Genomic DNA, 13,506 nt, shown 5'->3' on the forward strand with positions numbered 1-13,506 from the left:
ATTACTAATGTATTAGTTATCATGAGATAATTGGTTTCATTATGATGAATATATTATTGTATCTTGCTTATATTCACTCTTCACTATCATATCCAGGCTCTCTCCAAGTAACACCTCAATAGTCCCTCTTCTGCTACCCCATCACACACACCCACGTGAGCGCACAAACACACACTCCTACTTGAAAGTGGAATTTTTTTCTTCCTTCTCTGTTAGTTCTGCTTGTTCTTCCCTATTTCCTTCTTTACACCTCCTCCTTCTTCCCTTATAGCCCCTTCCACTTTCATGTCCTATATAGATGTATAAATACACATTCATGTTTAAACCGAGATTCCATGTACGAGGGAAAATAGGCAACATTTGTCTGTTCAAGTCTGACTTATTTTGTTTGACATCATGCTTTACCTTTAGCCTTTTGTTGAAATGACAAGGCTGAGATTCCATTCAGTCTGAAGAACAGGAAGAGAGGAGAGGGGGGGGGGAGAGAGAGAGAGAGAGAGAGAGAGAGAGAGAGAGAGAGAGAGAGAGAGAGAGAGAGAGAGAGAGAGAACCCCTGGAAGTTACCTTCCCAGTGACCTACTTCACCTCCCACCACTCACTATTCCCCACAACCTCTAGCAGCAACCCAGTTGGGAAACAAGCCTTCAGCATAGGCCTTTTAAGACATTCCAGATCCAAGCACAAGTCTAACCGGGAAGCTGCAGGTCTTGGGATTCTGCAACTGTAATAAACTTTACTAATGAGTCATCTAATCTACGGCTTGACCTTTCCGAGCAGCAGCCAAAGATACGCAACCGGATGGAGCCAATGGCGTAGAAAATTGCCTTCCTTCTAGCTGTGCTTCTCTGGTGGCCTCTGAGAATCCTCCCCGTCCCCAGGGCTTGTTGAAGAGAGGATGAGTAGTTTCCATTACCTTCCTTCTGCTTTTCGATTTGGCAATATAGCCATTGAAAAGAATGCTATGACAACATTGTCTGCCCAGATAAACTCCCACGGATTTCAATTTGTGACCTAAAAACTTACTAAATATTTAAGGTAGGAGGAGATTTCATTAGATTAGATTATTAAAGACCAGGAAATACAGGAAAGCTGAAATTGAGAAAATCAATTTTATACGGGCACAGTTTCCACTCCTGAATAATGGTCAGACCCGATAAGATAAACTAAAACTTTGATGAAAAAGACTGTAACAGATTTAAAATATGACTAGTATATAATAAAGATCAAATTTAGAATTTTAAGCCAACAACCTTATCTAATCTTACCTAAAGCAACACAGTGTCATCTGAGGCATCTCTCCCTGTAAGGCCCCCATAAAGGACCCCGAGGACTTCAGATAGAAATCTGAGTGTTTTCTTGACGGCTTTGACCAACTATCTCTCCTGAAGAGTGCTGTCCTGCCCACTATTCAGCCTCATCTACAGCAGATTCTAGGAACAAGGGCCCTTATAATATTTAATAAATAGCATGAGGCCCCTGCCTGTGCCAAGTATGATGTTGGTCCAACAGGGAGAACCGTGGATGAAAGTCCTGCACAGAAGCTGTGTCTGCAGAGACAGGCTGATTAATTGGAACTTCAGGAGTGTGGGAGACTGGAATGTTAGGGTTGGGTGGGGTAACTAGCTTAGGTTCATTATCTCAGGCTAGCTTTAGCTGTCCGAACAGCCATAGCTGCCTAGCTCCATGTTACTTATTATATGTTGTGACTACTAGATAAAATCCTTTTGGAACCTATTAACTTAGCAGACCTCTAGAGTCCACCCACCCCAGAGCTAAGGATGCGATCAGACAGCGCTTTTGGGCCTCTGGAAAAATCTTTCCCCATCTCATTGTAACCACTCTCTGAGGTGCCAGTCACTGCATTTTAAACTCACCTTAATTTATGACTTTCTTTGCTCTATAAAACTATAAAACTTCATGAAACTCATTTCACAATAGAACTTGGAATTTAGGGAAACCTAAAGCTGTGTTCTTATGCCACAGTCACTCAAAATGGCTCCAGAATAAACTATCTCTTCTTATTTCGTTTAAAAACAAAGCAAGCAAACAAACAGACAAAACCCCACAGAGGACCTAAGCTGTCTGCGAGGAAACAGCATCTGCAGAGTCAGCTCCTCCAGGGCCACACCTAAGAAGGGAAGACAGGGCAGCCACTGCCAACGCCCTAGACCTTATCATTGCGTGTCAACCCAAGGAGAAACCACTGCCAAGAACTTTCCAGAAGAGAAGATAAATGCTATCCTTTTTGTTCTTTAAGAAATTTCACTAGAGATGGTGGCCTTGTCAGGAGAAAATAGAATATTTAAATTTAAGATTCATATCTCCTAATAAATATCTGAACATTAAGTGTTTCTAAAACATGTGTTTGAGAATGTGCTGGCCAGAATGACTGTGTGAATCTGGGCAATTTTAATGACACTGAAAACGGAACAAGGAAAGCTCTTACAGTACGGGGCACACCTTTGCCGCTACTTTTGACGCTGTTGATTCCTCCTTGAGCACGGAGATGGTCTGTGCTTTTGGGTTCTTTAAGATAGTTGCCACGTTGAAGTCTATAGCTAAAACAAACAAACAAAGACTTTGACAAATTGTTTCTTCCTCCTTCACAGAAAGGCACTTTGCCCCATTTTTGCCTTTTCATGGTGCCCCTAAGTATCCACAGAGGGATAGAAGCACAGTTAGACAAAGAGTATTGTTAGAGCTGCCGAAGTGGAAAAGATAAATATTCTACTCATGAGTCTACTGAGCTAGGATTTAAAGTATGCTAAATTCAGTAATTTGTATTATGCCATTCTCAAGAAATCATTCTACAAGGTAAGTAACAAGGACTGAGACAGGTTTTCTGGATAAATTTTGACATTACACAACAGGAAATACTACACGTTGGCCTGATACTGCAGAGGCAGGTAAGTACTTGCTACTAAGAGAAGTTAAAGCACCTGGTCGCCATGAACTGCCACTGGAAATCAGGAGCAGATCCAAAGTAGCTCGGAATGACAATGGACAACCGAGCTAAGAAATCACAGAAGTTTCAAAAATTTACTACTTTTTTTGTATGTTTTAACATAAGCTATTTAGCCCAGGGCAAGTGTCTCTGGCCTCAGCTTCATGTGTGCTGAGATCCCAATTTTGAGGTTTTTCTAACACAGGTCTGTGTGATCGTGGTTTCTGGTTTTTACTGAAGGTGTGAGCATTGAGAACAAAGGAAGCTCGGTTTTATGCCCACTATCCTCCAACGGAAGCTTGCCATGAAGAGCGCCTGTCTGTGGTTGGAGAACTGCTGTTAGCAGAAAGTATGTGTATTACCACCATGCAAAGAACCTAACCTGGGGTGTTAATGACAGATACAGCTTCTATGATAAGATTTTTCTTTTAACTTAATTTTATTTTTGGGTGTGTGTGTGGGGGGGGTGGAGGTTGCAAGGGCAGAGGGCAGATACAAAAGGACAGGGTATAGTGTTTATTTGTGTTTTGATAAATAAAGCTTGCCTGACGATCAGAGTGCTGGACTAAGCCACAGAGTGGTGGCACACACCTTTAATCCCAGGACTGAAGGCCACCGTGGGCTACACGAGATTGAATCTGTCTAAAAAGAGAAACAGAGCTCAAACAAAGCTCCCAGCACTTGGGATCACACACCTTTTATCCTAGCACTAGGGAGGTAGAGACAGGAGTGATATGGCTGGACAGAGAGAGGTATATAAGGGAAGAGGAGACAAGAGCTCATTGCAGCCTGTAGTCACATTGAGGACAGGATCACCCCTTTGTCTGAGCCTCGGTAGAGGTAAGAACTCTCAAGGGGCTTGGCTCCTTTGTTTTTCTGATCTTCAGCTTGAACCCCAAAGTCTGTCTCTGTGTTGTAGGCAGAGCCTGCTCTTGCTTTTCCAGCTGCCCAGACCTGAATAATCACACAGAAACTATATTAATTGCAACACTGTTCGGCCAATGACTCAGACATATTTCTAGCTGCTCTTACATCTTGAATTAACTCCTTTCTATTAATCTGTGCATTGCCACTAGGTTGTGGCTTACTGGTGCCAGTAGATTACTCATTTGGCAGCTACATGGTGTCTCCTTGACCCCCGCCCCATACTCTCTTTATATAACTGTTCAGATTTTCTGCCTGGTTTTACTTTGCTAAGCCATTGGCCGAAACAGTTTTATTCATTAATCAATGCTAATAAAGCATATTCACAGCATGCAGAGGGGACTCCCACATCACTGGGTCTTTATTAATCATATTCACAGCATGCAGAGGAGAATCCACATCACTGGGTCTTTAGTAATCATTTTACAAAAACGAGATGAGAGGGATTTGACCCCATGAGGTGAAATCCACAAAGAATCAATAAAAACTTAAACTCCATGGAGTCTACCACTTGAAATGCACTGTAAAATACAGTAATTTCTTTTTTTGCATTTATTTATTGTATTTTGAAAATTTCACGCCTGAGTTCTGTGTTTGCATCATTTCTACCCTTTCCTCAGCCCCCCAACTCTTCCCACATTCCACCCCATGCCACCTCCACATTCTATCCCATTTTCATGAACTCTTCTTTGACTGCTGTTACATATATGCATATGTACATGCAAGTACAACCTGCTGACTCCATTTAGGAGAGCACAGCAATAGAGAGACCAGGCATTCCTGAGACTTGCCTACCTGGGACAACAGCCTAGAAAGAGGATCAGTTTGCTCCACACACTGCCTCTCTGATTTTTAATACAGGACTAAAGACTCTCTCTGTTCTGCAGGGAGAAAATAAAATCAAAGAGAATCCTTGGAAATTCCATCACCACAGATAACGCCAACCCTGGCTACTGGAAAGTTTTCCACTTACCACAAGCTTGCAGCCCAAGCAGGGGAGCCATCTAGAGTCACCTTGGTGGTTTTGCAGGGGAGAAAGAATTCACATGAACACTGGTCAGAACCAGGCTGCTGTGGCTGAATGCCACCCTGACAAGGGCCCTGCTGACTGAACTCATACTACTCTAGAGGTTCAAACCTAACCAAGGAAATGAAGCATTTCTACAGTGAAAACTTCAAAATGCTCGAGAAAGACATTGAAGAAGAAACCAGGAAGCAGAAAGGCCTCTGGTGCTTAGGAACTGGGAGAACCAATGTTGTGAAAAATGGTTCTTACCGAAAACAGTCTACAGATTCAATGCAACCCTCATCAAAACGCGAATGCCATTCTTCACAGAAGCAGCAGAAGAAAGAACTATCTTAAAATTCATTTGGAAACAGAAAAGACCATGGACAGCCAAAGCAATCCTGAGCGAAGAAAAGCTACTACTGAAGGGATCATCATCACTGATCTAAAGTCAGGTCACAGAACCATGCTAAGAAAGTTGGCATGGTGCTAACCCACAACCAGAAGAAGACGAGACGTAGGTCTATTCATCTACAGTCATCTGTAGCTTGTCAAAGTACTCACTGGAGAGACGACATTATATCAAGTAAGGTACAACATGATCTATCAAATTAATCTATTTCTACTGAGTGTGAAATGCCTAAGTGTAGCTTCTTGAGCCTAAATCTACTGTTTTCCTGTTCCTTTTTAAAATTCATATATTTTCTTAGAATTTATTTTGTGGATGGCATGAAGAAGACTGAAAAGTTCAAGGGAGGTAAAGGTGTTGCAATCAGGCTGTGTTCTACTCTAACACGCTCTGCATCGTGTGAAACAGAAGTCTTTTAGCCTGTGCCCTGATCCGTGATACTCCATTAGAAGCAGCTTTTAACTCTATTTTGAGGGTGGAGGATGACTGGGCTTCTGGGTGGATGGGTAAACGATGCCATCTGTCCTGCATCACTCACGTGACACAACTGATAGACCATTTATCCCTGGGGGTAGCAAGGGTTCTGCCCTATGAGCTTATCAGGGTGGATGGAGACTGTAGGGGTACATGAACATATTCAAATCATATCAGGGGAGACCACATCCAAGAACTTACAGGACGTGCCAAGCCAAAGAATGGGCACCTCTCTCTCACCTGGACCCTACAGAGTGGTGGGGACCTAGCACCACAATGGCAAAGCCCCGCACAGACCTGTTAACAGACACCTCACATGTGCACTAAGCTGACAGGCAGAGAATTCCCGACTGTCTCTGGGGCTTTGGTTTGGCTCAGTCCCTGCTACTGATGTGACCCGCTCAATAGCAGTCTGCCCATCGGAACTCAGACTGCCCCTCTTTGAAAAAAGGCCCTAGTTTTGGTATCTACAGTTCTTTGCTCTTGACTCTGGCTCTCCTGTGGCCTGATTCTGTAGCAATAGCTTCTTCCTTGTGAGTAATTTAACACAGATGCTATTCGTATTTCTAAAATTTTGAACTGTGCTGTGGCCTCTTGACCTTATAGTCATTCTGTTAAGTGAATGAAAGAAATAAAAGAAAGCCATGACTGCTCCTAGGCACAGTGGGGGAGGAGGTTGATTGTAGACATGGGGGAGAGCTTAGCTAGAGGCATTTGGAAGGGTTCAGAGTAGACATGACTGAGCTGGACCTTAAGAGGAGAGGTTTGGGGAGAGGGGAGAGCCAGCCAAGAGGCCAGTGGAGAGTCAGGAGACCAAAAGGTAAAGGAGGTTGGTGTTAGGCAAAATGGCTGGATTATATATGGAAGATCAGCCAGGAGAAGTGAAAGCCCCGCCCAGCCCCTAGGCAGGAGAGGTCTAGCATGGGAGTGGGGTATGCTAGCCAGTAGGACTCAGGGATGCTGGGAGAACCTGTATGCTAACAGGCACCTCTGCTAGCTGTCTGTCCTGGGTTTAAGACCTAGCATAAACCACATACATACATATTTATTCAATAAATTCTGACATTTAGGAAAGACATAAACACGGTCATCTGTTTCCAGTACAGTGCACTCAAGACAAAAGGACATAACCTTTAGTGGTCAGTTATTATAACTGATAACACCCATGCAGGTCATGCTTGTGGGAAATTAAGTATTTTTACAAAATTAGCGCGGCAAGAAAGAACGGAATGGTTGTATTGGAAATGAAACTTTCAAGATGAGAAAGGGAATATTTGTGGGCTGAAGTAATTAGAGAAATTTCTCTTAACAATTTGATTAGACTTTCAGGGGTTCAGACATGGAAACAATTAAGCCAGTGGGTTTCTATACGGGTGAGGCAGGGTGATCAGGCATTCAACCAGGAATGGAAGACCACCCTGGATGTGGCAATGGGTTCCTTTGGTAACGTCTTTAAGAATGTGAAGAAAAAGAAGAGCAAAGAGCATGAAGGCGAGGGGTTGTGCTAGTGTAAGAAGATTTTTTTAAAAAGTGTGCCAGGAAATAATGCATTGAATCCAAATCCTTGAGGGTGATTGAAAAAACTGGTGGGTAATTATAAGTTTATTTAAATACTATAGTTGCTTAACAAATGATCCGAGTGATGTGGTTTAATCCCTGAAGCCATAAGCTGTTGATGGCGCTAATGGTTTCAAAGTGTCGTGAACTTCATCCCCTGTCGACTGTAAGGGAAAAAGGTAACACAGTGGCTTATGGGATGTTGAAAGCAGTTCTGTCTCTGAGTGTCATCTAAGAATTCAAAATATTTGCCAGCTGAGAACAGTCCTTTGCAAGAGCAGCCGGAATGGACCGGCCCCACCACGACAGAAATGAGGAACCGCAGAGCGCAGCTACCTCTACTGTAGAGGAAGCGTTTTTTTGAGTTCATTCAAAACCTTGAAGCTCTGAAGTCAAAGTGATTAGATTTTCACTTTGGTGAGGTTAGTGCTGTGTATACTTTACATAAGTAAAAAATGATTTTCCTCTAAAGTGGATGTGGAAGGGTCAAAGCCGGGGAGGAAGCTGTCTCAGGAGTTTACTGTGACTGGGAAGCAGAGGGTGCTGTGGTTCACCCCTATCGTTTCCTCTTTGTCTGCAGCCATTGTGTTCTAATGGGAACAGGGCTAGCAGAGGTCTCAGTGACGCAGTGCTGGTCCCCCACCCTCTCGCCATCGTCTTCCCATCAGAATGTTTACTGGAAGTCAGACCTCTGCACCGAACAAAGAGGAGGCATTTGATTCCATTATTTTAGAAAATAAATTATAGACTCTCAAACTCTTTTCCATGGGTGGATTCCCAATACTCCCCACTAACAATATGCCTTAAAATAAGCCCATGCTCCAAGATCAAATTTGAAAAATTTGTTTCTGCTTTTAATTAAACCCAGCTCTTTCTCAGTGAATGAGAAATTAACAGTTAAAATGAACGATTAGAATAAGAATGGGCTCTTCTAAGGCTGGTAATCCTAAAGGCTTTTGATCTGGCTACCACTAAGCTGCTGCCCTGAATGTGGGGACCCAGAGAATCCAAACTTAATGAAATCAATCACGCCAGGGAAGGGGCACCACCAGAAGCTCCATTTTCAAGGCCACAAGACACCGAGAGGATTTATGGAGGGGTTGGAATTAGTTGGTGCCTTGGGAAGCCCGTCTTTCCTAATGGTACTTCCTCGGGAACAAAGACTAAGCCCTACTACATGATCCAAGCACCAATTTTACTTAAAAATAATTGGAGCCACTGTTTTATAGTGGAAAAGTGCATGGGAAAGAGCACATCAGCACACAGAGCTGTTCTTTAGACATCAAATGGCCTAAGAACCACCAGGGAATCTTGAAAACACATTCCTTCACATTAACAGAGTTAATGGGTCTGTGCCTTATAACCTCCCAGGTGTCGGTGACGCTGCGGAGTGTGGAGCCACTGTTTGGGACAGGAAGGGGACACTGCAGAGACGAATCATTATTTCCAATAATGTCACTTGAAATTGGCTTCCCGTGTGAAATTAAAACATTGGCACCGATCTCCAAGATCCCCCGGAGAAGTAAATGGAATTACATTTGAGAAGTGCGGGACAAAGTTGACCTTTGATTTGAGCACAGAAGAGAGCTGAGGGTATGGTAGTCAATGGGGAGCAGGCAGATTCATGGAGACTTGGAGCGTGTGGTAGTCAGTGAGGACCAGGCAGTTATCATGGAGATTTGCTCCACCTTCCTCATTGAAATGGAAAACAAAATTATCTTCAAAGCCAAGAATAGAGCTTTGAAGAAATAGTTTTCTCACTGCTGTGACAGGCAATTTAAAGAAAGGAGAGTTCGTTTTACTTCACGTTTTAAGGTACAGTCTTCAAAGTCACCATGGCAAGGAAGTCATCACAGCAAAGTGGCTCTAAGTAGCTGTGGTCGGGAGCAAGATGCCTCTGGTCACCTTGCAGATTCAGACAATGCTTGCTGTGTTCAGCTCTTCTCCCTCGAATTCAGTCTGGGACCCTCGATTAGGGCTTAGTGCTTCCAACACTTCCCCGTTGCTTCTCGAGTCTAAAGTGCTTGCCTGTGTGTTTTCAGGCCGCGCTTTGGTACCTGCGAGTTCACACGGTGCCTCTCACCACCCCTTCCATGCCACCTTCTCCCTCCACTCTTGTTTCCTTGCAGCAGTTGCATGATCCTACTTTTTCCATTGCTCTATTTTTAACTTTCCAAGACACTTTGCTTTAGATTTGTTTTTATAAACCAAAAAAACCAAAAAACAAAAAACAGTCTTTCGTGGATTCTGCAGAGCTAGTTTCAGGACAGAGAGAAACCCTGTCTCAAAATCAAGAAAAAAGAAAAGAAAAGAAAGTTAGTTCAGCCCAGGATGTTTCAGTGGTCAGCTAAACAGTAACCTGTACTGAGAGCCTTGGAGATGCATGAGCTATCAGTTGCCCCCTGCGCGGGGGTGTGTGCTTGCCTGGGGAAGTCTACTTGTTCAGATCTGTTGATGCACCAGCAAGGCAGGCGAGCAGTCAAACTCCTGCCACTCTCAGGATGAGAAAATCCAGAGTTTTAGGCATGTTTTGACCCCTTCTTAGCTTCAGGCCAAACCTGTGATAATTTTGTTACTGAGTGATGTCTTAGTTCCTCAGATCATTGGAAATATGTATATGTTTGTGACCCATATTGATCAGACACAATGGCAGCTAATTTTGACCAAATTACTAGTGTCTGTGGTCATATGGAAGGCTGGGACGGCTCTGGGTTAGAATCATACGAAGGTTATGTGAGGTTCTCTTACGTCAATCAAAGCATAGTCCCTTGAATACCTAGATTTTTACCCCTTAAGATATAAATAGGTCTTACTGTCCAGGGATGGCCAAGTCTATTTCACTATGGGTTCCACAAACACACATGCAGAGTTTTCAGATGTTTGCAGGCTCTTGTGTGCATCTGTCTTCCCATGTACCAGCAACAGCAGGTATCTGCTCTTCTCTGGGAGGTATGGATATGCCACCCAAAGGCTGCCAGTGCTCCAGACACAAAGAGTTTGCACTTTCTAGGCAGGGCAAGTGTGCACATCCTTCATTAACTCTCAGGACCATTCAATTCTCTTACAGAGGAAACAGCAAAGGCACACTTTCAAATAGGAAGCTTGATAGTCACTACTTCATTAAACAGTGCTGAGTGTCAAAAAAAAAAAAAGGATATAAACGGGTCTATGAAGATGTGTGGTACTGGCAGTTAAAAAATCAGACACAATACATCCAAAGACTAGAACTGACAGGACCTGTGTCTCCAAGACTGAGGACCCACAGTTCTTTATTAAAAGCCAAGGAAGTCCATGGACCCAAGGAAGGAAGAACCAGCAGTGGGCTGAACTTCCTAATCCTGCAATACAGGTCTGGTCCGTTTTACTGATGACTCAGCAAGTCATGGTGGTTTAATATCTCATCTCTAATGGGGAAAGGCAAACATTTCTGTTGGAAATTCATTGTCTTACTTTTCTATTCATGTGAAGAAACAGCATGATCAAGGCACTGCATGCATTTAATTGGGGGCTTGCTTAAAGTTTGAGAAGGTTGGTCCATGAATGTCATGGCAGGAAGCAGGCAGGCATGGCATGGGGACCAGTAGCTGAGAGCTTGACCTCCTGATCCACAGGCAGTGAGAGATTCTGAGCCTAGCTTGTGCTTTTGAAATTTCAAAGACCACCCCCAGGTACATCCCTACTCCAACAAGGTTATATCTCCTAATCCTTCCAAACAGTTTCACTCACTGGGGACTAAGCATTTGAACAAAAAAGCCTTTGGGGGGGGGTCATTCTCATTCACGTCACACTCTCATCTACAGGCACAATAGCTTTTTATATAGTGTTTACTGTACATTGAGTTTATAGGGCAAGCAAAAACCACGGGAGTAACAAACACATAGATGATACATGTTATCAGACTGCTGTCTTTAGTTTTGCAGACAAGGGACTTTAACACACTGTAAATTTGTTCAGTACATCAGTAGCTAAGTGAACAAATTGAAAGAAAATGGAAAATTTCATTAATATAATTTATAAAAAAGGAAATAAAATATAAATAAATATATCTTTTGGAATTCATAGTCTATCTGAAATTAAAAATTCTTCCAGTGTGTTTGACAGAAGAAGGTAGGATCACCAAACTTCAAGCATGTGCACAGAAAATACCCACAGAGAACCAAAACACTGTGGAGATTGTGACAGAACTAGAACCCTGAAGAAAATGAGGGATGGTTAGGGCACAATCATATCCCAAGGGATAATGACAGATTAGTTCCCAGGACTGATGGAATATGTTCGCTCTCAGATTTAGAAGTGTAACAAGCACTGTGTGTTTGTGGGGGATTATCTTGATTGTTAATTGATGTGGGAAGACACAGCCTACTGTGAGAGGCACCATTCCTTAGGCAGAAAACCCTAAACTCTATGAATGGAGAGATCAAGCTGAGCAGCAAGCAAGCAATATGCATGTATTCATTTCTCTCTTCCCTTGAGTGTGGACCTGACTAGCCGCTTGAGTTCCTGCCTTGACTTAAATGTAAAAATGAACTGTAACCTGGAATTGTAAGACAAATAAGCCTTTTCCTCCTCAAAAAAAAAAAAAAGAAAAAAAAAAGAAAAAAGAAGAAGTGTAACAAATTCTAAGGAGGGTTGTAACCAGAGACAACTTGTTCGTTTCCCGGCTGCCCAGACCCAAATAATCACACAGAAAAGATATTAATTACAACATTGCTTGGCCAACAACTTAGGTGTATTCCTACTTAACTCATATCTTAACTAACTCATTTCTATCAACCTGTGTGTCACCACAAGGCTGTGGATAACTGGGCAAAATTCTGGTGTCTTTCTCCTTTAGCAGCTACATGGCCTTTCCTTGACTCCACCTACTCTTTCTCTATATCCATCTTCAGCCTACAGGCCCATGGTATCTGGCAGACTTTTCATTGAAGAAGGAAATTTGAAGATTTGTTATGCCTTGTAATGGCAAAGTTCATCAGTTGCATTCTTCTGTGTCCTGCAGAATGTCTGGCAGTTTCTCCTATGAAGCAGGAACCCTGAAGGACAATTCCATCTTTTGGAAAGTTCAGCAGTCACTTTTCTGTGGGTCCTGCATGTCCAGTTCATATAGCATACCATCAGCAATCCAGGCTAGAACAGTTTCTTGCCCAAATGGCTACCCTTGTCACATTAAACACAAATTCCATGATGAGTTTTATTTAATGCCCACCAACTTCTCTGAAGTAATTGGTACTTCCTGAAGCAAACATGTCTCATTGTTGAGAAAAGTCTAAGTTCTTAAAACATTTTAAATGCCATATTCTGTAGGTCTTTGAAGTGTTGAAGATTATCTAGCTGAAATATATCTTCATATATCTAGAAAGCCTGACTAACATGACAAAAAGTTGGATTATTATAGATGACTATCTATTAATCTGTATTTCTTAATTATACACTACATTTTTAAATGAACTACACAAACACAAAACCTTAAACAAGAGAAGAAATACATATACAAAGTGTAACAAATCAAACTTAAATTTGTGTCAATAGGCCCAAGTCCATACCAATGTACAGTATTCATCTCTATATCACATCCCCCACTTTTTTTAGAAACTGACTGTGACCATTAACACTTATAACCACAACCCCCTTTAAATGAAAACAAACATTTATAAACAATCATTTTTGGGAATTTGAATGTAGTTTTCTTTTCTTTTCTTTCTTTTTTTTTTTTTTTTGTTTTTTTCGAGACAGGGTTTCTCTGTGGTTTTTGGAGCCTGTCCTGGAACTAGCTCTGTAGACCAGGCTGAAATGTAGTTTTCTTTATGCTGTTTGTTGGGTGAAGTATATTTAGGGTTCACAGAGACCTATTGGGGGGTTCTTGTTCCTTCAAACCATATTAGCCTAGAAAGAATCCACAGGTTTCATCTTCTGTGGAAATAAAAGTAGAACCTCTTTTCCAAAGTGACATATCCTTATATTCAAATATTGAAGTCAAGATACCTTTAAAAAAAAAAAATATATATATATATATATATATATATATATGTTGATTTAGCTTAAGAGTCCCCAGAAACAAATGTCTCTCTGCAGTCAAAAAAATTCAAAGAAAACACAATAATATATATAATCCAGACTCTCTGCATATAGTCCATCTTTACATGGCTTATTTTTCTTTAGTTCTTTAATGTGACTGTCTGTACTCTTTTATAC

The 13,506-nt window shown here is 42.0% G+C and overlaps 1 protein-coding gene across 1 annotated transcript in view; it reads right to left on the reverse strand.

Moving 5' to 3' along the window:
• Window positions 1-13,506, reverse strand: part of Fam227b (family with sequence similarity 227 member B) — a 151,457-nt gene that overhangs the window by 20,130 nt on the left and 117,821 nt on the right. Inside the window, 1 exon segment of the mRNA XM_075962047.1 lies at window positions 2,461-2,558. Coding sequence (XP_075818162.1) covers window positions 2,461-2,558 — 98 coding nt within the window.

Source organism: Microtus pennsylvanicus, chromosome 2, assembly GCF_037038515.1.
Source record: "Microtus pennsylvanicus isolate mMicPen1 chromosome 2, mMicPen1.hap1, whole genome shotgun sequence".
Classification (NCBI taxonomy): Eukaryota; Metazoa; Chordata; class Mammalia; order Rodentia; family Cricetidae; genus Microtus; species Microtus pennsylvanicus.